Source organism: Myotis lucifugus, unplaced genomic scaffold (genome assembly GCF_000147115.1).
Source record: "Myotis lucifugus unplaced genomic scaffold, Myoluc2.0 scaffold_793, whole genome shotgun sequence".
NCBI lineage: Eukaryota > Metazoa > Chordata > Mammalia > Chiroptera > Vespertilionidae > Myotis > Myotis lucifugus.
The window spans coordinates 176712-203712 of NW_005871841.1; the positions used below are offsets into that span (position 1 = coordinate 176712).

Sequence of the window (27001 nt, forward strand, 5' to 3'; positions counted from 1 at the left end):
AGTGCCTCCTGTCAAGTATCCACGTGTTGCCAGAGAGATGACTTACAGTTTAAATAGATCAGGTCCCTCTCCTGGTGGAATCTGCAGGGCCTTCCTGAGCCTTGGGGACTCTGGATGCTTCTATGGTTCTGACTCTTATCCTGATGCGCTCTCTCTTGCTCACTTGGCTCCAGCCTCGTGGCCCATCCTCCTGAAGAAGCATGTCCTGCCTCAGTCCCTGGCACCGGCTCTTTTCCCTGTCCCCTCCCCCCCCCCCCCGCCGCACCATTCACTCTATCCCCTCTGCTTGCTTTATGTTCCCTCACAGCACTTTGCTCTCTGGGACACTGTCTGCTTGTTTGCACATTGTCTCCCTCACCCACAGGTGAGCTCGAGGTGTGTGGAGACAGTGTGGCTCAGGGCTGCACCGTGGCCCCCAAATGGAGCTGTTAAACAGTGAGCCCATCACATGTGCTGGGTGAATGAATGAAGGGGATCCTGGGGACCTGTGGGTGAGTCACTCATTCCTGCCTCCTCCTGAGACCTGGGGCTGCACAAGGTCAGACAGAGGATGAGGGGCCGGCAAAGAGGGCCACGTAGGAGGGGCCATGAGGTCACAAGGAAACCAGGAGGAGTGAGTCACAGCAGGAGGACCTGGGGCCCAGAGGGGAGGTCAGTGTGGACGCTGCTGGGAAGCAGGTGAAGTGGGACAGGGAAGAGTCCATTGGATTAAACTGGGCAACAGAAGGTCCTTGGTAGCCTGGACAGGAGCAGGGGTCTCACCCGAGGATCCAGCTCCACGCTCTCCCCAGGCTGCGGGTCCTTCATGGCAGCATCTGCTGGGGCAGAACAGGGGTGTCTCCTGGCAGGTCCCCGAGATCTCAGGGCTGCAGACCCGCCTGCTCCCAGGAGGGAGGTGCAGTGCCAGGTCACACAGTGTGCATCTCAGTCCTTCCCACCCCTGACCCCACACCCTCCCAGCATAACCCTCCCCATCCCCTCCTGAAATCCCTGTGCCCCCTCCCCCAGGGCAGCTGTTTCTTCCCCTCACAGGCTGCAGCTCGGGGAGGAGACAGGAGGGTTAAGGCACAGTGCGGGCCAAGGTTAGTGAAAGCCCGGGGCCTTTGGGGCAGGCCGACACTCTATTGACTGAGCCAAACCAGCTGGGGCTCCACATTTCCTGATTTGAGGTTCTGGAGAAATCTTTTTCTCAGCTAACCTCCAGCTGTTTGGTTTTCCTGTGGCAGGTGCTTGGATCTTTCCCTCCTGTGACCCAGGTCACCCCTACTCACCCGATGTACTGCCTTTGCTCTGACGCCGGAATCGGAGGAAGAGGAAGAGAAGGAGGGAGAACAGCAGGATGAGGGCCACCGAGACCCCGATCAGGATATTCCGGTTCCATTCTAGACCTTGAATACAAGTGATGTCATGACTGAGCCAATGATGTAATAAATGAGCACCTACTGTGTGTGAGGCACATGCTGGGGTCTGTCATTCATCTCTTCTAACATCACAACAGCCATGCGACAGGAATTGCTCACCCCACTACCCATTTCACTGAGGCTCAGAGAGGTTAATCAGAAGCCCCAGGTCACCCAGCCTGGGAGGGGCAGGGCTGGGACTGGAACCTGGGACAGGGGGATCCCTGTGTGTTGTTGTTACTATTATTATTGTTTTAATCCTCACCCAAGGATATTTTTTCTATTGATCTTTAGAGAGAGAGTGGAAGTCAGGGAGGAGAGAGAGAGAGAGAGAGAGAGAGAGAGAGAGAGAGAGAGAGAGAGAGAAAATATTGATGTGAGAGAGACACATTGACTGGTTGCCTCCAACATGTGCCCTGACCAGGGTGGGGGATCAAATCAGCAGCTAAAGTATGTGCCCTTCACCAGGGACCGAACCTGCCACCCTTTAGTTCGCGGATTGACACTCTAACCAAAGGAGAAAAATTGGTCAGGGCATTATGACTATGATTGCAAAATTCGTGCAAGGGGCTTGGCCCTCGCAGCCCTGGCTGGCCCTTACAGCCCCGGCTTCATCCGGAAGGTCATCTGGAAGGATGTCTGGACGGTTGTTTTGCTGTTTGGTCTAAATAGCACATTAGCTCCTTATTATATAGGATTATTATTATTATTCATGCTGTCCCTGTACCTGCAGGTAGAACCACCCCTCTCCATCCCAGCCCAGATCCCTGTCCCACTCTGCAGACTGACACCTCCCGCCCCCACAGTGGGGCCTGTGCACGTGGGGCGCCTCCGGGAAGGGCAGGAGGGAGGGCTGGGTCCTTCCTGGCTCTAACTGGGCTGGGCTGCGAGCTGAGGGCCTTTCCTGTGAGGGAGGTGGGGGCCTGACCCACAGCCCATGGACCAGGACTCACAGGAAAAGACATGTCCAAGGTCCCACAGGCGGGAAGGAGCAGAGCTGGGATTTGAACCAGGGATGAGGCTTCTCCTCCTGACTCCTCGGCTGCTCCTTGGAAGGCTATGGAGGAGACTGAGTCCCCAACACACATGCACACAGACAGAGAGACACACACACAGACACACCGGTGCACACGTGCACACACATATGCATGGAGGTACAGGTGTGAACACATGCACAAATGCGCCTGCACACACACAAACACACTTGCACACAAAGTGTCCTGGCAGCCTTTGGGGAACTTGGTCCCAGTGAGAAGGAGGAACATATCTCAGGCCATGACCCAGGAAGTGGCTGAGCCAAGACCAACACTGAGCTCCTCCCACCCACCACCTCCCCCCAGACCCTCACTGAGTCCTCTGAAGGCCTGACTTCCCGTTGGGGGACCAATCCTCAGAGGCTCCTCAATCAGGACGGGAGGCGGGGGGGTGGGGGCTGCTCCTCCCCTGGTGGTCCCCCAGCATCTCCATTCCCCAATCCCCCCTGGGAGACAGGCCGAGCCCCAGCAGGGGGTCCTGCTCTCTCTGGGGATCTGGCCTCTGCTGGTCACACTCCTGTCTTGGTCTCTCTGGCTGAAGCCATAGGACTGGGGACAGGAGGGTTGGGATGGGTTCCTCTGGCCTTTCTCCTTCTGAGCAGCTCCATCCTCGCCAGCTTCCCTCTGCCCACGGGAGCATGTCTGGGCCTCAGGGAGGAGGATGAGGATGAGAATGAGGCAGGCAAGGGACCAGCTCTGGCTCTTTCCATCCCTCTGGGAGGTGAGAGTTGCTTCTCGGTGGCCCTCCTCCTGGTACTACCTCATGCCCATTGCAGGCCAAGGTCCCCTGGGGCAGGGCCCAAAACTGACATGAGGACACGGGGGCAGGTCTAGGGCTCCTCACCTGAGACCACCAGCTCCAGGGGTCACTGGGCTGTGACAGCAGGTAGGGGGAGGTGCTGTTTGAACCATAGCACCTGTAGGTCCCCTGGTAGCCTGAGGTCACAGGACTGAGGGTGAAGTTGGCCTGAGAGGGTGCAGACGTGTCCTGCAGATGAAGGTGCTGGGGAGGGTCCAGCGACCCCTCCCTGTACAGGTGGAAGGTGTCAAACCAGATCTCAGACCCACACTGCAGGGTCACGGTCGCTCCCCAGGGCACTGAGGGTCCCGGCTGGGCTGAGAGGGAGGGTTTCCTGTACATTCCTGGGGAGAGGAAGGTGTGATGTGTAGAGAGCCACCCCTCCCCTCATATCTTTGACCCTGAGCTGAGGGACCTTGTCCTTCTCCAGAGACTCTGTCTGTGACCCCTCCAAGCTACTCTCAGTCCCCCTGGGGGTGTCTTTTATCTCCATGGCCTCATCCCCTTTCTCCCTCCCTCTCCTAGGCCTCTGCCCAGCTCAGCCTCTGCTCCAGGCCCCTCTCCTGGACCTCATCACCCCCAGGTGGCCCTGGGCCCAGAGCCTTGAGCAGACCCTCAGGACAGGAGCAGGGCTGGCTCCTCACCTGCCACCAGGATGTCTAGGGGGCCGCTGGGGGCTGACCACACAGAGGAGAGACGGTGTCCACTGTAGCATCTGTACCGGCCCCCGTGGGTGCAGTTCACGTGGCCCAGGGGGAAGTCGGGGCTGTGCTGCCCATCGAGGCGCTGGGGGTGTGTGAACCCCTCATCCTTGGTCAGAGCGAATGTGTCAAAGCCGGCCTCCGCGTGGCACCGGAGGGTCAGGCTGTGTCCAGGCAGCACCAGCGAGCCTGGCTGGGCCGAGAGGACGGGCTCCCTGTGCACACCTGGGAGGAGGGGACAGTGGCACCAGGGGACACCCCCATCGCCCACTGGGCTGCAGTGAGAGGTCTCACATGTCCCTCCCTGAGCCTTCCGCCTGTGGGTCTGTCCCCAAGAGGCCAGTGTCACAGACCCCATGAGCCCAGGTCTCCACTGGGCACACAATTCATGTCTGTCATTGTGGGCCCAGGAAACACACGAGTTTGCACCTGGGCCTGTCCCTCACCTGTGACGTCGATGTGCAGAGGGTGACTGGGCTGTGACCACACGTTGGGGTAGGTACTAGAAGAACCATAGCATCTGTAGGTCCCCCCATGGGAGGGGCTCACGGGCCCCAGAGGGAAGATGGTCTGCCACATCCTAACATGGATCCTGGGTTCTGACTCCATGTGTCCGGGTGGGTCAGCCCCTCCCTCCTTCAGCAGATGGAAACGGCCTGATGTGAACTCTGAGCTACAGGAGAGGGACACGTTCCCTCCTGAGGCCACAACAGGGCTTGGCTGGGCTGAGAGGGAGGGTGCACTGTACACTCCTGAGAAAGGAGAAAGGGTCTGTGTTAAAGGGACCGTCACCCTCATGCCCCAGGTGTGTTCTCTGAGGGGTGGGGTCCCCTGAGGCCACACTTTAGTTCCTCTGCCTGTGACCTGGAGCCCACAGTGGGGAGGGGAGCCAGTGTCTCTCTTACCTGTCACCACCAGGAGCAGGGGCTCACTTCGCTCTGAGACCATGTTCCCAGAGGTGTAATATGCACACTGGTACAGGCCTGCATAGGATGGGTTCATGGCTTCAATGAGGAAACCGGCCTTGTTGCTGGAATCCTGTGGGATCCTGGTTGCCAAGGGCTCAGAGCCCCTCTCTTTATACAGAAGGTAGGCACTAGCCTGCAGAGACCCCTGACACCAGATGGTCACGGGGCTCCCCTTGGTGATGATGGGGCCTGGGTCAGCCCAGATGGAGGGTTTGGGGACGTCTCCTGGAAAGGAATGAGACCTGAAATGTCAGGGGCTTCCTTCTCCCCACGTTCACCAGCTGTCACTCCCAGGTCCCTCCCAGACTGGTCACCATTATTCCAACCCTGTGTCTCCCCAGCTGCCCAGGGGGTGACTGTGCTGAAGCAGGAGGTGGGGTTTGGGGGGAGACTCACCTGCCTGGACCTGGTCCCACGGGCCCTGACACAGCCCTGGAAGAGAGTCCCTGTGAGAATCGTCCCCGGCCGCACACAGAAGCCCCAGGCCTGGTCTGGGCCCCTGAGCACTGGGGGCAGACCTGGTGCTGAGCATGTCTCCTCCCTTCAAAGTCGTGCCCCCACTGAGCCTCCTGAGTCCTGGGGTCTCGCAAGGCCAGGACCTGGGAGGGAAGAGGACCCCATCCCTCCTTTTTCTCCCACAGACTCACCAAGGCCCAGGAGGACAATGAAGGTCAAGGTGGTGGTGCTGTCTGCCATGGTCCCTAGTGGCACTGATGAGGGATGAAGTCTGCAGAGCCCAGCAGGACAAGCAGATGCACGGGTGTGACAAGGTCCTGGCTCCGGTTGACAGGTCCCTGTTTCCTCGTCAGCCTCACTCTGCTCTCCCTGAAGGATGGCTGAGGACACAGCAGGTCCCGGGACCTTCAGGAGCAGATCTGAGTCTCAGCAGACCCCCCACACTCTGCCTCCACCTCCTGTCCAACCCCAATCCAGAGGGTGACCCTGCTCCCAGTCCCCGAGGGTGCAGGGCACAGGGAAGAGCAGAAGGAAGCACCAGCTCCTGCCTCTCACCGAGTCTGTGTGACCTTGGGAGTTCCCTTCTCTTTCCTGAGACTCCACACATGCACGTTTTCTCCCTTCCTTCCACCATCCCTTCAGCCCAGGGATGGTTACTGAGCTGTTAGCACCCCCTCCCCTCCTCCTTTCCCAAGAGCTCACCGAGGCTGAGAAGGGTAGCGAGGTTCTGTGTTGGGGGACTTCCTCACATGGTCCCCAGTGTGCGGCATAAACTGCACAGAGCCTGGGGGACAAAGGCAAGAATGAGGTGTGACAAGGTCCAGAAGAAGAAGGAGAAGGAAAAGAAGGAGGAGGTCTAGTCCCCAAGTGATAAATCACTGGTTCCTCATCAGTGGCCTCACAAGAAGGGAAGTAGCCCCTCCCTGAAGGGTGGGCCTTAGGGGACAGCAAGCTGTGGGACCTCTGAGACTGACCTGAGTCTCACCAGACCCCACACGCTCTGCCTCCACCTCATGCCAAAGCCAAATCCAGAGGGTGACAGCCACCCAGGTGATGAGGGTGGAGGAACAGGGCAGGAGAGGACCCCACCCATTTCTGGCCCAATTCTGACTCTGCCTTTTCTAGAACCTCTGTGAGCTTGTGTAAGACACTTCCCTTTCCTGGGCGTCTCTAAATGCAGTTGCTCTTCCCTTCTCTCACTGGCCAGGAAATCAGGCAGTACTTACTGAGCAGTGACCCTGGGCCGTCACTGGCCAGGCTCTGGAGAGTCGTAGCTGAAGCTCAGGGATCCCTTCCCTGGACTCATGGGGCTGAGATGAATGAAGCAGATGTTACAGATATTTAGGCGTCAGGGATCCCTTCCCTGGACTCATGGGGCTGAGATGAATGAAGGAAATGTGATAAGGCTCACAGTTCAGTTACAGCCTCATGAGTCCGTTGGGAGAATAAAGGAAATGTGATAATGAGGTTCAATAATAGGCAGATTCCATGCAACCTGGGTCCTGGCTGAGGGGGACCTTCTCAGGCATGGACTGACCCAAGGCATGAGCAGGGAACAGCTCAGAGGTGGTGGGCTGAGGGGGTGGGGGTGGTCTTTGACCAGAAAGATCTTGAGCTGTTGTCAGAAGTGAGAGCAGTCACGTGAAGGCTCAGGCTAGTCACACAGGGTCTAGAGAACCATGCAAATATTTGGGATTTTAGCTCCAAGTCAATGGGATAAATTTGAAGCAACAGATTGTACGAAAAGATTTCTGATTTAAAAAGGTGACCACTATGTGAAAATGCCATGCAGACCAGCTCTATTGATTGTTAACACCATTGATAATAAAATGCCAACGTTCACCTGGCCCCTGGATGGTCTGTTGGTCAGTATCTTAGTTATTTATGTGGTTTTCGCCTATAACTCTTACACAAACCTTCAACACAAAGTACATTTTCAGTTGTGTTAGATGAGACAGGATGGGTTTGGTCCAGCAGGTTGGAATGGAGGTGGCTAGGGAGAGAGAGAGAGAGAGAGAGAGAGAGAGATTTGAGAGAGAGATTTGTTGTTCCACTTATTGATGCATTCATTGCTTGAATCTTGTATGTGGCTTTACTAGGGTTTGAACCTCCCACCTTGGCACATCGGGATGACGCTCTAACCAACTGAGTCACCTGACTGCACAGGATTTTCCAACAGCTCAGTTTCCGAGTATGGTTTGGTGTGCAGGGGTGTGTGGGTAACTGGGTGAGTTGGGTTGTGGAGGGAGAGTCCTGCTTGCTGGGGCTGGTGAGTTTAGCTCAACCTGACCATTCACAGTCTTGAATATCAGATGTACAACATGGATCTCTTTTGAAGGTGGAAACTGGTGGAGGGGGTACAGCAGGCAGGCTCAGACCAGATGGGCCTATAGGAAGGGTCCTCAAGAAGTGGGGAGAGGAGAGAACTGGAGAAAGTGTGTGGCCTGGGTTGGAGGACCAGGAAGGAGGTTGATTGGATGACACAGATGAGACATCTTGAGTCTGTGGTGGGTGGGGGGCACTGCTCAGAGGGGCTCAATGTGGTGCATGGAGTGAGTTGATGGTCGATGTGAAGTGCTCCAATGAGGAAGTGAAGGCTGCTCCACTCTCCTTGGTGCCTGGAGGAGCCAGTGGGGCCGTCCCAGGGAGGACACCCCAGGGAACAGGGAGGCCTGGAGATGCTGAGAAGACTGATCCCCATTTCTCAGAAGAAAGCAGGGCCCCACGAGGACTGGATTTTCTTTCCCCACACACTTCCTTCCCTTTCCTAATTTCCTGTTTCTGTGGGTCAGCACCATCTTTTTCTTCATGGCTCTCCTTTGAAACTTCAGAGTCATTGCTGCCTCCTCTGGGCCCCTCCTCCCCTGAGCAGAGCTCCTCCCTCACACTGGGACTTCTGTCTCCAGCACTGAGGAAGCGCCCGAGTGGGTGGCAATCCAGATTTCAACATGGTCACAGACAGACTTGGCGACCTGCCACAATTTATGTTATTGATGTCCCAGCAAAGGAGAATGATGTCAATGAAGAAAAAACAGATTTGAAGAAATAAATAGCTATTTCACAAATTTGCTGAAAGTCATACAGTTACATGTTTAAGGAACCCTATTATACTGTATATCTTCATGTCCATGGCAACACTGATAATCACCAAACTATCAAACTAGTAAAAATAAATTGAAAAATCCAGAGAAAAATGGCACATTACATGATTTGAGTGATTATAGATTTCCTATCAGAAACCATTGTGGTTGGAAGATGTTTAAAGTCCTGGGAGATGAGAATAGTCAACCTGGAATTTCTCTGGATGTATTCTTCAGAAATGGACTCAAAATATTCTTAGAGGAAGGAACACTGAGTAAATTTGTTGCCAGGAGACTTGCTTAAAAGAGATGATAAGTTATTCAGGCAGAAAGGAAATAATCCTAGAGGGACACTTGGAAATTCGAGAATAAACAGAGAACAAAACTATCTAAATAAATAGCTAAGTAAATGTAATAGCATATTTTTCTCCTCTAAAGTTTGAGAAAATATGCATGGTTGCTGAAAGCAAATAATAAGTCACATGGTTTTGTGGGTTGTGTAATGTATGTAGAAGTAATCCATGTAACAACTATAGCATAAAGTGGTGAGGGTAGAAGGAACTGCACGGCTGTAAAGCTTCTGCATTTTCCTTGAAGAAGTAAAATATGACCTCTGTGTAGAATTTGTGAAATTAGGTGTCTATATTGTTATACTTACCATAGCCCCTCCAGAAACATCATGCACAGAGTCGTACTTAGAATACCAGTAAATTCATTAGAATGGAATACTAAAAAAAAAAGCCATCCAAAAAACTAAAAGGAGGGACAGTAAAGGGAAAACTGAAGAAACAACAAATAATATGGGACACCAATAACACCATGGCGGATGATCACATTAAATGTAAACGGTGAAAGCACAGCTAAATGGCAGAGATTTTAGGGCTGAATTAACAAGTAAGAGCCAACTGTTTCTAGTTGACAATAGGTTAACTTTATTTTGTTATTTATTATTTTATTATTATTAATCCTCACCCAAGGAGACACATTTTTATTGATTGATTGATTGATTGATTGAGAGAGAGAGAGAGAGAGAATCGGTTAGTTCCCATTCCTGCCCTGAATGGGGATTGAACACACAATGTAGGTATGTGTCCTGACTGGGAACTCAACCCACAACCTTTTGGTGCAGTTTGTTGAGCCACAGATGGCACTCCAACAAACTGAGCCTCCAGGCCAGGACGAGGTTCACTTTAATACACGGTGCCAATCACTTAAAAGCAAAAAGATGAAAGGAAATATTGTGCAAACATTAGCCAAGAGGAAGCAGAAGTGTCCGTGTTGGTTTCCTATTGCTGCTGTAAGAAATGACCAGAAGCATCGTGGCTTTAAACAAGATGATTTCTTATCTCGGGTTCTGGAGGTCACAAGGACACAGTCAGTCTCCCTGGGCTGCACTGGGGTGAGAGTGTCCCTGCCTCTTCCCGCTTCCAGAAGCTGCCTGACCCCTCCCTCCATCCCAGCAACCTCCTGATCCATCATCCCATTTCCTACCACTGACTCTGACCCCTTGGTCTCTCCCGTGAAGACACTGGACTCACACAAATCATCCAGGATAATGTCCCCATCTCAAGAACTTTCATTTTGTCACTTTCCCCTCGGAAAGTTGTATTATCCTATTCATTACCTACTTCTCTGCCAACGGAAGGCATTTTCTCTCAGAGTCCCCGAGTGAGGCTGTGGAACACCCCTATTCCAAAACATCGCACCACCCAGACATGACCCAGGAGAGGACAGTGGAGGGAGAGGCGTCCCTGTGGTGGGCAGCTGTGTATCTAACATTTTGTGTGACTCCCCTTCACCCTCCGGAACCTCTGTTTATGACCCCAGGTTTACCTCTCTGATCGGACACTGGACGGCTACCTGGTGACAACATGGGAATGACAATACCCTCCTCAAGGCTAGTTCCAGTTGCAAAGACCCTGGGTGTCTTCCTGTCACTCATCAGGTTGCTCCTGGCAACCAGTGGGAACTCAAGAGCAACTTTCTAAATGGCATTTAGCTCTCACCTGGCTGGTGTGGCTCAATGGTTGAGCATTGACCTATGAGCCAGAGGTCACAGATTCTCTATTTCTTTGCTGAGACTTCCGATTTCTTGGATTTACTTTAATCGTGGTTGTAATTGCTCATCAACACATTTTTATTATGGCTGATGTACAATCCTTGTCAGCCAGTTCCAACGTCTGTGTCAGCTGGGTGTTACCAATGGTCTTTTCTCACTCAAGATGAGATGTTCTTGGTTCTCATTATGGCGAGTGATTTTTAAAAAAATTGAAACCTGGACATGTTGGGTATTATGTGATGAGGTTCTGGATCTTCTGCTATAGAAGGCATTTTCTGACACGTGGCTGGGCTACTGGCTCGTTGCTACCAGGTGGGAGGGACCCAGTTAGGTTCCCCACGTTGCCTCCTTTGACACCAATGCTGTCACTCCTGGGGCCTTAATAGGCTTAGCATTTCTGCTGTCTTCTCTCTACCTTTTGGAATATTGTTATATTTGATGTGTATGCAATGTCCAGGATTTTTACTCTGCTTTAAGGCCTGTTAGAGAGACATATGCTTCCTTCCTCTTGGTCTAAAACTGGAAGCCTGCAATGCAATTGATTTTTATCTATTAATGATGTATCCAGTGACGTTGGATAAATCCTTTTCCTAATTAAAATAATAGGTCTTTATACTATTTCTGATTTTCCATGCACAACATTTGTATCCGTGAGTAATTATTACATACATTCAGTCTTTTTTTTTTCAGGAGCCAAGACTTAAAAAAAATTTTTTCAATTATTGTTGACATTCAATATTATTTTATATTAACTTCAGGTGTACAATGTAGTGGGTACACAATTATATACTTTACAAAGTGGTCCCCTCCAATATTTCCAGTACCCACCCGGCAGTATACATAGTCATTACAATATTATTGACTGTATTCCCCGTGCTGTACTTTACATCCCTGTGACTGTTTTGTAACTACTAGTTTGTACATCTTAATCCCTTCACTTTTTTTTCACCCAGTCAGTCCCCCAAGCCCTCTCCCCTCCATCCATTCAGTCTTTGTCACTTTTTTAAAAAAACCCTTTATTTATTTGGTTGGCTCTTCCAGTGCTGAATAGAAATAGTGGTAGTGAATATTCATGTCACAGTATCCATTGCAGGCAAAATGATTTCAACCACCTCCTGGCACCTTCAGGATTCAGGTGAAGGGGAGGGGTGCATGTGGGTGACCATCCCTAGTGCACCTTTAAACATTATTTATTTTAAGGATTATTTATTTTATGAAGAGTTTTAAGGATGCTTTGATGAATGATAGAGAATTCTCTTTTATTTCTGAGGAGTTTTTCATTATAAATCGGTGCTGTATTTTATCAAAAATTTGCCTCTGTTGATAGGACCTCCCCCCATTTCTTCTAATATTTGACTTGTATTGATTAACTTTTTAAAATATGAAACCCACCATGCCTTCCTAAAAACACACCCCTGCATAGTCATGCTAGATTATCCACTTTATGTATTGATGAATCTTATTTAAAATATGTAGGTTTTATTTTTTAGATCATTTTATTTAGATAGTTATTCAATTTATCTTCATTGTTGAAAGTATTATAGATGTCCCCCTTTTTCCCTATTGACCCCCTCCTCCCTGCCTCGGTCCCCTCTCCAGGCCTTTACCCCACTACCGTCTGTGTCCATGGGTTATGCATATATGCATATAAGTGCTTTGATTGATCTCTTCCCTCCCCCCACCCCTTCCCTTAGAGGATCATCAGTCGGTTGCATGCTTTTGTCTGAGTATTTTATTGAGGATTCTATACCCAAGTTCATGTGAGAGGGCTTCCTGTCATGTTCCCAGTTTGCAGTTTTCGTGTTTGAATTTCTTATCAATTTATTTCTAGCCTGATAAACTGTGTTGGGCGGATATGCCTTCCTTCTCTGTTTCAGGAGAAGCTTGTGTGACTTTTGTAGTGTGTGTATGTGTGTGCACGTGTGGGTATGTGTGTGCATGTCTGTGCGCCTGTGGGTATGTATGTGCATGTCTATGTGTATGTCCGTGTGTGTGTGTGTATTTCATACATGCATAAGTGTTCAGAAGCACTTACCAGTGAGGCTTTCCTGACTCCAAGTTCCCTTTGCAGGAAAATTTTAAATCAATATATTTAATATACGCGACAGGTCAGAGTTGCAGGTTTCACACACATATGAGTGAAATCATAGGTTTCTTGTCCGTTTCTGTCTGACTTATCTCACTTAGCGTGCAACTCTCCAGATCCATCCCGCGTTGTGATGGGATGGCAGTACTTCGTCTTCTTTTTACGGCCGAGTAGTATTCTATGGTATATGTGACCACATCTTTATTCAGTCAGCCGCTGAGAGACACGTTGGCTGCTTCTTTGTGTTTGCGTTATGCGTTTCTAATATATTCATCCATGGTTCTTAATTGTCCATTTCATAGGTCTGATGTGTAATATTTACATTATCATTCAGCGATAGCATTCTCTCACTTCCGTTTTGGTTCTAAATTCACACACGGGTTATTGAGAAGTCTGTGTGTTTTTTAAAATTCCAAAAAATAGAGGTATTATTTATCTTCAATTGTAGAATCTGGTGCCTCCCAGAGGGTCCCAGAAGCTGCTGGGGTCCACACGTGGTCTCCAGGTCACTAGCTAAGCATCCATGAGAGCAGTTCCCATGCCTTCTGGGGTGCCTGCAGGCCTCCTCCCTGGAGTGTGGGGTCTCCCTCTTGGGCTAGTGCATGGCTAGAGCAGCGTACACACTGGGCTCATCTGGGGGCTCCTCTGACGGGGAGGATGCAGGTGCACATGTCTTCCTTTTGAGGGTTGAGGGGTTCAGATGGGCGTAGGTCACATCCTGGGGGGCGTCAGGTGCAGCCTGGAGCAGGGGAGAGAGAGGGAGGAAACTTGGTTGGGGTTGGGGAAACCTGGAGGTCTGCAGAGAATGGGACCTAGTGGACTGTCCATCTGTCTGTCCTCCTCTGCTTGTCTATCCTTTGTGTCCAGCAATTCCTCCAACAGGGAGGAAGGAGAGGTGGCCATTCCCTGCCTGGGTCTTGGTCTTGAGTGGCTTACATGGACAAACATCACTCCCTGGGGGCCTTCATCCTGCCTGGTCTGAAGGAAACAGTGAGACAGAATAGAGTCTCCTCTATTTCACAGTAGAAATCCTGTCAATTATCCTCATGTTGCCAGAGAGATGATTTACACTTTAAATAGATCAGGTCCCTCTCTGGTGGAATCTACAGGGCCTTCCAGAGCCTTGGGGCCTCTGGATGCTTCTGTGGTTCTGACTCTTATCCTAACCCGCTCTCTCTTGCTCACTTGGCTCCAGCCTCATGGCCCATCCTCCTGAAGAGGCATGTCCTGCCTCAGGACCTTTACACCTGCTCTTTCCCTGTCCCCCCACCATGCACTCTCTCCCCTCCTCTTGCTTTATGTTCTTTCACAGAACTTTGCTCTCTGGGACACTGTCTGCTTGTTTGCATATTGTCTCCCTCGCCCACAGGTGAGCTCGAGGCGTGTGGAGACAGTGTGGCTCAGGGCTGCACCGTGGACCCTAAATGGAGCCGGTAACCAGTGAGCCCTGTCACATCTGCTGGGTGAATGAGTGAAGGGGATCCGGGGGACCTGTGGGTGAGTCACTTATTCCTGCCTCCTCCTGAGACCTGGGGCTGCACAAGGACAGACAGAGGATGAGGGGCCGGCAAAGGGGGCCACGTAGGAGGGGCCATGAGGTCACAAGGAAACCAGGAGGAGTGAGTCACAGCAGGAGGACCTGGGGCCCAGAGGGGAGGTCAGTGTGGACGCTGCTGAGAACCAGGTGAGGTGGGACAGGGGAGGGTCCATTGGATTAAACTGGGCAACAGAAGGTCCTTGGTGGCCTGGACAGGAGCAGGGGTCTCACCTGAGGATCCAGCTCCAGGCTCTCCCCAGGCTGTGGGTCCTTCATGGCAGCATCTGCTGGGGCAGAACAGGGGGTGTCTTCTGGCAGGTCCCCGAGATCTCAGGGCTGCAGACCCACCTGCTCCCAGATGGGCCACTAACCCAGGGTGAGGTGCAGAGCCAGGTCACACAGTGTGGGTCTCAGTCCTTCCCACGGTGACCCACACCCTCCCAGTCTAACCCCCCCTGAATCATCTCCCCAAAACCATGCACCCCTCCCCCAGGGCAGCTGTCTGTTCCTCTCACAGAGATGCTCTTCCTGGGCATCCAGAGCTGGGCTGGAGCTGAGGGAGGAGACAGAAAGTTAGGGGCAGAGCTGGGCCATAGGATGTGGGTGTTTGGGGACTTTGGGGCAGGAATTACCTGCTCTGCAGGCCTCTGTCCTTGGCGTCTGGGTCTGTGGTCCCTGCAGGAGGTTGGACATCAGCCCCTCTCTAGGCTGGTCAAGAGGGACCATCTCAGCCCTGGGAGGTTAGAACCCCCTCCCCTGTGATTCCACTGAAAACGAGGAAACCTTAACATACCTTGTGTGTAAATTTAATATTTCATACGATTGAAGGCGATGAACCATTACCTTAAATACATACACGTGTGCTGACATTGAGTGTTTTCTTTCTAGATTTTCTGATTTGAGATTCTGGAGAAAACCTTTTCTCAGTTGACTTTCTCCATCTATTTGGTTTCCTGTGGCAGATGCTCTGAGCTCCCCTCCCTCCTATGACCCAGGTCACCCCGTTCCTACTCACCTGACATCCTGCCTTTGCGCTGACGTCGGTGTCGGAGGAAGAGGAAGAGGAGGAGCGAGAGTAGCAGGAAAAGGGCCACGGAGACCCCGATCAGGATGTTCAGGTTCCATTTGGGAACTAGGACATGAGTGATATCATGATTGAGCCAGTGATGCCATTGAATGAGCACCTACTGTGTGCAGGGCTCATGCTGGGCTCTGTCACTCATCTCCTCTCACCTCACAGCAGTCATACACCAGGCATTGCTGACCCCACCACCCACTTCACTGAGGCTCAGAGAGGTTAATCACGTGCCCCAGGTCACCCAGCCTGGACGGGGCGGGGCTGGGACTGGAATCCAAGACTGTGAGTTCCCTGTGCTGTCCTCATGCTGCCCCCTCAGAGGGACACAAGCTTCGTGCTCAGGGCGCCTCCTCTGCAGGGGCCTGTCCACGTCTCATCTGGAGCTGAGAGCCCTTCCTCATTACCTGCCCCCAGCACAGCAGGGACAGGGTGAGGGCTGGACTCTGAGTCTCCCTCATTGGTCTCCACCCTGCAGCTTCTGACGCCCCTTGGGAAGGTCGGGCTGGGCTGGGGGCTCTGCCCTCCTGAGCTCTGTGAGGCCCTATGTCACCTCATCTCCCAGCAGCCTGTGAGCAGGATGGGACCAGGGATGAGCAGACAGGAACCCGACACTCAGAGGAGAGAAGGGACCGCCCAGCCCCACAGCAGGAGCAGCAGAGCCTGGAGCTGAGCCAGGGCTGATCCACCCTGTTCCCTCCTCTGAGCTGAGCCTGAGCTGAGGGGGAGGACCTGGGTGCCCGGACCCTTGTCCTGCCTGTCCCTCCCTGTACAGTGTCACCGTCACTGAGACAGAGGGGACAGGCCCCATAACATCACGTCCTGGGGGCTTCCCTGTGAGGCCCCTCTCCCAGGAGGTCAGGGCCAGAACTGACAGGAAATCTGAGCTCTGGACAAGGATTCTCTCCTTTTACATCTGGAGACACTGAGGGACAGATGGGAAGGGCACATACAAGTCATTCTCCCTCCAGGGGTGTAAACCCCTTCATGACTCAGCCCCTGTTCCCCATGCAGGCACCCAAGACCTCCCTACAGGAAGGCTCATTTATGCCCGTGTGAGCCTGACCCTATGGTGGTGATGGGGTTAATCCTCAGAGCCCCTGGAGCTCAGAGGTCCCCTGAAATCTCTCTTGGAATCCCTGCCCCCTCACTCCCAAGAAACAAGCCTGTCCTTAGTTGTCCGGGGGGGGGGGGGCATTAGATTCTCTGAGACTCAGAACCACCCTGGGTGGTCTGTCTCCCTCTGAGCAAAGGGGACCCAGTGGTTCATTGGCTGTAGACGGGGGCCCTGTCAGTGGGAGATTGGGGTCCAAAGGGTCCTAGAAAGGAGGACAGAAAGGGGTGAGAGTCAGGGTCCAACCAGGGGGTCCCCACCTCACTCAGACTCCTCCTACATCTTCCCTGTGGCCCCTAAGACACTCTCACTGCCCACCTGGCATCTTTCGGACCCAGGTGACAGGGAGGGCTGAACAGGGGTAGAAGCAAGTCTGAGAATCAGATCTCCTCTCAGGGACCATCCTAGAGACCCTCACTCCCTTTCATCCCAGAATTCTTCTGGGTACAGGACCCTGAGCTGACAGCTCAGCAGACAAGGTCAGGGGCCCTCACCTGAGACCAGGAGCTCCAGGGAGTTACTGGGGTGTGACAGCAGGAAGGAGGAGGAGCTGTGTGAGCTGTAGCACCTGTAGGTGCCCCCATGGGCTGAGGTCACAGAGCTCATGGAGAACTCCGCCTGGTACTGCTGAGCTCTGCGCTTTGCTTTAAGACCCAGGGGTGGATCCGCTGGCCCCTCCTTGGACAGAAGAAATGTGTCCGTCCAACTCCGTGACTGACACAGCAGGGTCACGTTCTCTCCTGAGGCCACCCTGGAGCCTGGCAGCACCAAGAGGGAGGGTCTGTCAGGCAGGTGTCCTAGAGAGAGGGAGGGAGGGTGAGGGATGCCTGCCCACCTTGTTCTGACCTGAAAGTCACCAGGTCTCTCTCTGAGGACCCTCCTCTCTGTCTCTGTTTCTCTGAGTCTCCCCCTCTTCCCTCCCACCCCCTGTCTCTCTCTGTCTCTCTCCCTCCCTGGGGCCTGCACTGTCATTCTGGCCTCACCACCTGAGGCCCCGGCAGGGCCTGTTCAGTGTCTGGTCCCTGACTGAACCCACTGGCTCCTCACCTGCCACCAGGATGTCCAGGGGGTCACTGGGGGCCGACCACTCAGAGGAGAGGTTGTATCCACCGTAGCATCTGTACCGGCCCCCGTGGGAGCTGCTCACAGTGTCCAGGGGGAAGTGGGCCTGAGCGAGCCCAGCCTGGGGCTGCAGGACAAGGCTCTGGGGGAGGTCCCGTCCCCCCTCCTTGTGCAGAGCGAATCTGTCATAGCCGACATCAGAGCGACACTGGAGGGTCAGGCTCTGTCCATAGGCCACGATGGGGCCCTGCTGGCTCAGGAGGGAGGGCTTCCCAGACTCACCTGGGGAGACCAGACATGAGTTATAGAGCTGCTCCTCCCAGAACCCCCTTCTCCTCGCCTGGTCCCTGAGTCTCACTGTCTCTCTCTGTCTCTGATCCATGGGTCCCTGTGCTTCCCTCACCTTCTCACGTGGGGCTCCTCTGCCAGCAAAGATGCCAATAATGTATCTGGTGCTTCAATCCATGGATGGGACAATAATGGGACTCACCTGGGACCAGGAGCTCCAGGGGGTCACTAAATGTTGAGCACACCTGGGGGCTGTTTCTGTAACAGCCATAGCATCTGAATGTCCACCTGTCGCTGGGGGTCACGGGGCCCACAGGGAACAGGGCCTGGTACCACCCACTGGGCTGTGTGGTGAGTTCAGGGTCCAGGAGAGCCTGTCATCTCCTTCCTTAGTCAGAATGAACCTGTCAAATCCCTGCCATGAGCCACACTGGAGGGTCACGTTCCCTCCTGAGGTCACGACAGGGCTGGGCAGGGCTGAGAGGCTGGGTTTGCTGTAGGATCCTAGGAGAGGAGGAGGCAGCGTGTTAAATGGGCTCACACCTCCCTCATGTCCCCCAGGGCTGGGCTGTGAGAGGGAGACACCCTGAGAGCTGACCCCCTTCCTGAGGGCAGAGCCTGAGGCTGGGACCCCTGAGTGTCCTCTTACCTGTCACCACCAGCTCCAGGGGGTCACTGCGCTCTGACCAGCCAGCAGGGCTGCGATAGTAACAGCGATATATCCCTGCATATACATCTGTGATGAATGTGTTGGAGAACTTGGCCTTGTCCGCGGGATCCAGTTGCTCCTGTGTTTTCCATGGTGCTGGGCTTCCCTCTTTATCCAGATGGTACTCCTCAGCCTCTGGAGACCCCTGACAGGAGATGGTCACAGGGCTCCCAGAAGGGATCACAGGGCCTGGCTCAGCCCAGATGATGGGTTTGGGGAGGGGCCCTGAAAGAAACCAGTAGCTGGGTTCTAAGATATTTCACACCCTCAGACCCAGCTCTCAGCCCAGGACCTTCCCAGGTGTTACCAGTCTGTTAGCTCAGAACACTGTCCTTCCCCAGCTGCCTGGGGGTGGCCCTCGCCCCCAGTGAGGAGTGGGACCTGGGACACCTGGGGAGACTCACCTGCCTGCACTGGGGTCCTGAGGCCCACACTCAGCCCTGGAAGAGAGTCCCTGTGAGAGATTTGCCCTGAGCCCTGAGCAGCACCCTCCTCCCCATGAGCCTCCTGAGTCCTGGGTCCTGACAGACCAGAGTTCCCCTCCCCACTCCCATCTCACCGAGGCAGAGCAGGGCCCTGAGGGTGCGGGTCATGGCGTCTCCTCTCTCTTCACCCGCTGTGCTAATGCAGGAGGCCACAGTGTCCTATGAACAGACAGACACACAGGGTGGGGCCGTTGGAAGGCTGGCCCTTGCTCGCACGGGGCTCTCATGTCAGCAGCCCACAGGAAAGGGAACATTCCCTTCCCAAAGGCCCGAATCTGGTTTTCATGGTGAAGCAGGAAATAGACCCAGAGCCTCCTGAGACGCCCCTATCAGGTGAGGTGACCCAGGGCACGTCCTTCCCTGTCAGAGCCTCCCCCACGGGGACTCCTTCCCCCTCAGCCCGTCCATCAGCACCTCCCTGGGGTCCTCACCATGGACAGTGTCACCGGGGCCCTGGAGACGCTTCAGGAAGACTTGGGTCCCTGTGGCCTGCAGAGCTCAGATCAGCAGGGACACGCCTACCCTCTCACTGTGCAGATCAGGGCGATGTCGCTGTGACAATGAGCACAGAGGGGAAATGCAGGGAAATAAGGGAGGAAACACGTCACTTCTCCCGGCCCTGACTGTGGTTTTCTTTCTCTCACAGCTGCCCTCGAGGACTTCTCTTTTTTTTGTAGCCACAGCATCTACCACCGCTTCTTGGGGACAAACTTCTGAGTTATTTTTCCTGCTCAGTGCCCCTTGCTTCCTGTATTAAAGTCTCCTCTTCATCCTGTGGTCCAGCCTTCAAGCTTTAGGGTACATTGATTTGGGTTGGAGTTCTGATATAGACTTAAATAAAATAAAATATTTATTAATTATGGAATATATTTACTTATTTATTTATTAATATTATTTTTTGCTGCCTACAAGAGACCATTGAAGTTCTTATTAAGATCCTTGAGGAACCTTATGACCATTGTTTTGAGCTCTGTGTCTAGTAGTTTGTTTGCTTCCGTTTTATTAAGTTCTTTTTCTGGAGATTTCTTCCTTTTTTTCATTGGGGACATGTTTCTTTGTCGCTGCATTTTGGCTTCTTCCCTGTGCTTGCTTCTGGGTATTATGTAGAGCTGCTATGTCCCCTGGAATTGGTAGGGTGGCCTTGCATAGTAGGTGTCCTGTAGGACCCAGTGGCTCAGCCTCCCCAGTTACCTGAGCTGGGTACTCTAGGTGTGCCCATGTGTCAGTTGTGTGCGCTATTTTGTTGTAGTTGAGCCTTGATTGCTATTGGTGTCACTGGGAGGAATTGACCTCCAGACCAATTGGTTGGGAGGACCAGCTGTGACTATAATGGAGGAGCTGCTGTGCAGGAGGCACTCCTATGGAGCAGTACTTGCTTCATTGGGGCTTTGGTGCTCATTGAGTCTGTCCCTTGAGTGCGTCTCTGGTGGATGTGTAGAGTTGTAATCTGGTATTGTCAGAAGCTGTTCACTGGGTACAGTCATTCTGGGGCCTCCAGGGAGATATAAAGTCAAATACTTCCTGGGGCCCCTGAGAGGAGCTACAGAGTGATCTGCAGATGGCTGCTATTTGTGTTGGGCTTGGAAGTGCCCAGGGCAGGCCAAGCAGTCAAGCCAGGCAGGCTGCTGCTAACGGCAGGGCTTTAGTCTCTTATTGTGTGTTATGGGACACAGGGACACCAGCTGCTGCTTGTTTGAGAGATTTTAGGAAAGTCTGAGTCCTGAGAAAGAACAGGCCATTCTTATGGGAAAAGGTGCTGCAAAGGTGGGGCTATGAAAGGGGTGGGACCGGGTTACCACCAAAACAGTATTTCATGAAATGTTAAAGGGTCTTCTGGAAGAAGAAGAAGAAGAAGAAGAAGAAGAAGAAGAAGAAGAAGAAGAAGAAGAAGGATGATGATGAGGAGGAGGAGGAATAAAGATGAGTGATAAGATGGCAATAAATACATATCCATCAACAGTTGAATCTAAAGATCAAAATAAATTAACAAGCCGAATGGATACAAACTCATAGGTTCAGAGAACAAATTGGTTCACACCTGATAAGTGGGGAGTGGGGAGTGGGTGAAAAGGTGAGAGGATTAAGAAGTACAAATTGATTGTTACAGAATAGTCAATGGGAGGTAAGTACATCATAGGGAATATAGTCAATAATATTCCAATATCTATGTATGGTGTCTGATGGGTATAAGATTTATCAGGATGATCACTGATAAGAACAGATACTACACTTGATCTTAGCCAAAAGGCCGAGAAGCGATGTCAGGATGATCACTTAGAAAATTATATAGTGTCTACTCACCATGGTGTACTCCTGAAACTAATGTTGAATTGTGTGTCAACTGTAGTTGAAAAATAAAAAATGATTAAAAACCTTTAATGAAAGGTCAAAAGCTACTTAACAGAAAACTCCTACTTAAATGATCACATGGGAAGGGTTTGCTGCACGTGATCAGCAACCACTTAGTGGTAGATGTGTCACTCGTGTAGGGTGTCGCTTTCCCCCCTAGTTCATCTCCACCTCACTACCTTGTGTGGGGAATAGTGAGGGTCATAGAACAGAAATGCTCCATCTGTGAGTAGTGACAAGTAGATTTATGAGTCATCAAATGAACATTGAGAAGAAGGTGGCCATGATTCCAGAAGACTCCATGGTTTCCATCCTGAACAAAACCACCCAACACTTCCCAACTTGTAATCATCATGGATTTCCTGGAATTCCTTTATTTTCTTTATTTGCAAGGTTTATCTTAGGTGTACATTCCTAAATAATACACAATGTCTCCTTTTCTTTAATGTCTCCTTTTTAATGTTGGGTAAATGGAATAATCCTAAAAACATAGGTTTATAATAGTCTACATGTATTAGTTATTATATGTGACGATGGATATACATGACCCTTACAATTTCATGTTGTGCATTTTGATTGATATATACTATTTGATAATTTTTTTGTACAGGACACCACAATTCCTCTTTTCTTGTGCATACAATCTTAGAGCGCTTTTTTCTGGGAAGGTGGTTAATAAGAATAACTCTTGTCAATGCACATGTGCACATTTTCTCTAAGGCATGTGCTTAAAGATGTAGCTGTGTGTCTCTAACTAGATGAGTGTCATGTAGTCTCTGAATTGATGAATATAATTGGCACTCCTACAAGTAATGCAGTAGGATTCTATGGACTCACGATTCTCTCCCACAACTGATAGTATAACATTCCTTTGTGCACCTCATCTGGATACGTTGGGACTGCAGTCTCCTGTTTTCACAGAAACTGTGCCCCAACATTAAAGTAGAAACCATCGTTACACATCAACTAGAAGGGAACGTAGGAGCACTGTGGGCTATCAGTGTGGTATTAATTGTTTCCCACATCGGATTGTACTGTTTTGTGAAAGTCGGTTTGTGCATCACCTCCCAAGTCTGGGTGAGGACCTTACATGGGCACTTGACCTTAGCCATGAAGGGGGCACATACACCTGAGAAAGTAAACTATGCCAAGAATCAATGTTTTTATATTAAATTTATTGGGGTGCCATTGATGAATGACATGACATAGGTTTCAAGGATGCACGTCTGTAACACGTTTTCTGTGTGTTGCACTGTGTTTTGGACAGTGGGGTTTTCAGAGGCAGCGCAGACCAGGAAAGCCCTTCAAACAACCAGGCCTTCATCCCAATGGGTGAGGTTTCTTCAGAAATTACACAAGTGGCCTCCAAGGGCAAGTGAGGGGCGGGTGGAGTCCAGAGAGGGCGTTAGGACCTCCTGTGTGTTTACCTCTTGCAGGATGGATTGTGCACTTTGTAGATTGACTACAATAGATGGCGTGCTCTGGACTCAGAAGATGGGGACTCCATACAGACATGAAAGTTCATGTTGTTAGACATAAAGAAAAACATATTCCATGCAAGTGTAGGGAGCTGTGTACCTGTACCTGCCATGTGGAATAAATGCTAATTTCACCAAAATGGGGAAAGTCAGAACCAGTCACAAGACTCACAGGGGTCGGGAGGGAAAGGACCACAGTTCAATGGCAGAAAGTCCAGACCTTGTCCCTGCACAGGAGCGATGACTCCTCTACCTGCAAGGAGCCGCAGACAGGTTCCTCAGCATATGTCCCACGTTATGTTCCAGAACCTTCCCAAGATCCCCCTCTCTGAACTGTGCAAGGTTCCCTCCATGATCATGTCCTGGCTGCATCCTGGGTCTGTTTCGGGCTATTTTGAGACCAAAATAGCAGCACCCCTAGTGCCACCAGTACCAATCCAGCCACAGCCAACCGGATGGAATTCTCCACGGTGTAGTCCTGTGGATGGGAAGCTGGGGATTGTGGGAAAAGAGGTCACAGAGGTTAGGGCAGGACAAAGTCACCCAGGACCCTGGATGCCCAACCAGGGCACTCCCTCCCTGTGAGAGAACAGGACCGTTTATGCTGAGCCCATAACAGACAGTGTCTCCTACTCACCACTCCTGGGGTCTGAGTTGTTCTGTGAGGGGCTGATGGTGTCGGCTGCTCCTGAGAACCAGGAAGAATTGGGATGTGTGAGGAGTTCATGCCACTCAAGCCCAGTGCCCCCATAGCTCTCCCCATTCTCATGACCTAACTGCTACCAGTCCCCCCACGAACCCTTTCTCTGCTGGAGAAGGGTCCTGCCTGCTTTCATGGATTCTTTCAGGCTCCCTGGGAATTTTGAGTTTAGACTTTACTTCTGAGTCACTTTGGATCAGAGTTTGGCTTTGCCTAGAGAATTCAGGATTGAGGAGAAATATGGGCTCACGATTTGAAAAATGGTGAGTCTCTATTTATTTAAAATCCTCACTGGAGGATATTTTTTCCATTGATATTCAAAGGGAGTAAAAGGGACAAGGGGATGGGGAGAGAGGGAGAGGAAGAGAAAAACGTTGATGTGAGAGAGACACATGGATCGGTGCCTCCTGCGCAAGTCCTGACAGGGGTCAGCTATCACACCTGTGACCCTCGACTGGGAATCAAACCCACGGCCCTGTGGGGCATGGGCTGATGCTCTAAGCACTGAGCCACAGTGGCCAGGGCCATAATTAGTTATTCTAATCTGTCTGCTCATTGTGGATTCTGTACCAGGGAAACTATCTCATCTGCATATGAGAGCTTATATTTTTGCAACAGCGAGGACCCAGGATCCACACATTTGGTCTCTAATATGTAGACATTCATATATGTAAAACCTGAGCAATTATTGAGTTAGGAGTGTGGACAAATTATGAATAAAACTACAAAATGCACCTGAAGTCAAATATTAACCATTTTACCCAGCTGGCACAGCCCAATGGTTTAGTGTCGACCAGAGAACAGGAGATCACAGTTCCATTCCTGTTCAGTGTACATGCCTGGGTTGTGGGTTCCATCCCCTGTGTGGGGCGTGCAGGAGGCAGCCGATCAATGATTCTCTCTCAACAATGATGTTACTGTATCTCTCTCCCACTACCTTCCTCTCTGAAATCAATAAAAATATATATTTTAAAAATTAACTTTTATAGCATCTTTTATAAGAAACTTCATGTTAATAAGAAGTTACTCCTCATAATAAATACATAGATTTGCTATAATCCCAATAAAAATAAGAATAAATCCATGCTTTTGATGTCATAAATGTTTGCAGGTTAAAATTATTTATGCAAGTATTGCCTACAATTCCCAGCAAATGAGCAATAATAGAGAAGTATGTGCAGAAAATGGAGAGCAAACTTGAATTTCATACAATGTCTGGGCAGGACCCCCTAGCTCCTCATGAGCGCTCCATGGTCCCCCTGAGTCTCAGGTGAGCACTAAGGGCCTGGAGGCCTCCAAGGGGAACAGGGCCTTGCAGAGTGGTGCCCACAGGTGGGGACACTTCTCACTACAGCAGTGGGTACGGCACCATCACCCACAGCAGTTCCCACCTTGGGCAGAGTAGCCACCTGTCCTGCTCTGAGAAGCTCAGGGACCCCACCTGTGTGGTGAGGGCTTCTATCCAAGGGGCTCTGGAAATGAGCAGCCCAGGGAGTGTCCCCCTGTCCTCTCTCCAACTCTCTGGCCTCTGCTCCTCCCTCAGCCTTGGGCCCAACATCTCCCTCTGCCATGACCACCCCACCTGTCACCTGCCTCACTTCTCCCTCTTAGGCCTGACTCCTTGGGGTGTGGGGAGAATCCTCAGAGACCTTGGAACCCAGTAGTTCCATGAAATTTCTCCCGGACTCATGGCCCCCTGGGACACAAGCCTGTCTTTGAGTTGAGGGTGGTGGTGGTGGGGTGCTAGATCCTCTAAGAGACTAAGAACTTCCCTGGAGTGGTCACTGTTCCCTCTGAGCAAAGGGGACCAAGGGTTGATCAACTGTGGACATGGTCCCTGTTGTTGGGGAGTCAGGGTACCAGAGGGTCTTGGGAAGGACAAAGTGTGAGACTCTGGGGCCAACCCTGGGCTCCCCACCTCACTCAGACTCCTCCTGCATCTGCCCTGTGGCCCCTCAGACACTCCCAGTGCCCACCTGGTACCTTCTGGACCAGGTGAGGGGGAGGGATGAGCCGGGGGAGGTGGGTCTCATCCTATAGCCCCTCACTCCCTTTCAAGCCCATAATCCTTCTGTGGACAAGACCCTGAGCTGACAGCTCAGCAGACAGGGCCGGGGGTTCCTCACCTGAGACCAGGAGCTCCAGGGGCTCACTGGGGAGTGACAACAGGTAGGGGGAGGTGCTGCGTGAGCTATAGCACCTGTAGGTGCCCACGTGGGCTGAGGTCACAGGACTCATGGAGAACTCCGCCTGGTACTGCTGAGCTCTGTGCTTTGATTTCAAACGCAAGGGGGGATCGGCTGCCCCTTCCTTGGAGAGAAGGAACGTGCCCCTCGGGCTCTGTGACTGACACAGCAGGGTCACGTTCTCTCCTGAGGCCACCCTGGGGCCTGGCTGCACCGAGAGGGAGGGTCTGTCACGCAGCCATCCTAGAGAGAGGGAGGGAGGGTGAGGGCTGCCTGCCCACCTTGTTCTGACCTGAGAGTCACCAGGCCTCTCTCTGAGGACCCACCCCTCTGTCTGTCTCTGTTTCTCTGAGTCTTCCTCTCTGCCCTCCCACCCCCTGCCTCTCTCTCCCTCCCTGGGCCCTGCACTGTCATTCTGGCCTCACCCCCTGAGGCTTCCAGCAGGGCCTGTGCAGAGTCTGGGTCCCTGACTGAACCCACTGGCTCCTCACCTGCCACCAGGATGTCCAGGGGGTCACTGGGGGCCGACCACTCAGAGGAGAGCTTGTATCCACCGAAGCATCTGTACCGGCCCCCATGGGAGCTGCTCACAGTGTCCAGGGGGAAGTGGGCCTGAGAGAGCCCAGCCTGGGGCTGCAGGACAAGGCTCTCAGGGTGGTCCCGTCCCCCCTTCTTGTGCAGAGCGAATCTGTCATAGCCGACATCAGAGCGACACTGGAGGGTCAGGTTCTGTCCAGAGGCCACGATGGGGCCCTGCTGGGTCAGGAGGGAGGGCTTCTCAGACTCACCTGGGGAGACCAGACATGAATTACAGGGGCTGCTCCTCCCAGTACACCCTTCTCCTGGCCTGGCCCCTGGATCTCACTGTCTCTCTCTGTCTCTGATCCATGGGTCCCTGTGCTTCCCTCACCCTCTCACATGGGGCTCCCCTCCCAGCAAAGATGCCAATAATGTACCTGGTGCCTCAATCCATGGATGGGACAATAATGGGACTCACCTGAGACCAGGAGCTCCAGGGGGTCACTAAATGGTGAGCACACCTGGGGGCTGTTCCTGGAACAGCCATAGCATCTGAATGTCCACCTGTCTCTGGCAGTCACGGGGCCCAGAGAGAACAGGGCTTTGGACTGCCCACTGGAGTGTGGTAAGTTCAGGGTCCAGGAGAGCCTGTCATCTCCTTCCTTAGTCAGAATGAACCTGCCAAATCCCTCCCATGAGCCACACTGGAGGGTCACATTCTCTCCTGAGGTCACGACAGGGCTGGGCAGGGCTGAGAGGCTGGGTTTGCTGAAGTATCCTAGGAGAGGAGGGGGCAGCATGTTAAATGGGCTCACACCTCCCTCATGTCCCCCAGGGCTGGGCTGTGAGAGGGAGACACCCTGAGAGCAGACCCCCTTCCTGAGGGCAGAGCCAGAGGCTGGGACCCCTGAGTGTC

At 52.2% G+C, this 27001-nt stretch overlaps 2 protein-coding genes and 2 pseudogenes across 3 annotated transcripts in view; all 4 read right to left on the reverse strand.

Moving 5' to 3' along the window:
* Positions 1-618: 618 nt before the first annotated feature.
* LOC111823991 (leukocyte immunoglobulin-like receptor subfamily A member 3) lies at positions 619-6437 on the reverse strand. The gene is made up of 10 exons (XM_023747098.1): positions 6333-6437; positions 6061-6142; positions 5550-5763; positions 4840-5127; positions 4381-4686; positions 3878-4159; positions 3245-3577; positions 1272-1388; positions 763-818; positions 619-633 (listed from the first exon to the last, which is right to left on the reverse strand). The coding sequence occupies exons 1-10, from the start codon at positions 6371-6373 to the stop codon at positions 619-621; spliced, it is 1734 nt and encodes a 577-aa protein (XP_023602866.1). The 5' UTR covers positions 6374-6437.
* A 5676-nt stretch (positions 6438-12113) lies between these two features.
* LOC102418324 lies at positions 12114-18970 on the reverse strand (annotated as a pseudogene).
* Positions 18971-20993: 2023 nt separating this feature from the next.
* LOC111823994 lies at positions 20994-21113 on the reverse strand (annotated as a pseudogene).
* A 1316-nt stretch (positions 21114-22429) lies between these two features.
* LOC102418638 (leukocyte immunoglobulin-like receptor subfamily A member 5) overlaps positions 22430-27001 on the reverse strand; it is a 42984-nt gene continuing 38412 nt past the window's right edge. For both annotated transcript variants that reach the window (XM_006106288.3, XM_023747103.1), the window contains 5 exons: positions 26564-26863; positions 26058-26354; positions 25507-25809; positions 23318-23368; positions 22430-23172 (listed from right to left, as the gene is read on the reverse strand). In XM_006106288.3, the coding sequence (XP_006106350.1) occupies positions 23036-23172; positions 23318-23368; positions 25507-25809; positions 26058-26354; positions 26564-26863 (1088 nt within the window). In that variant the 3' untranslated portion in view covers positions 22430-23035. The remainder of the gene's footprint in view (positions 23173-23317; positions 23369-25506; positions 25810-26057; positions 26355-26563; positions 26864-27001) is intronic.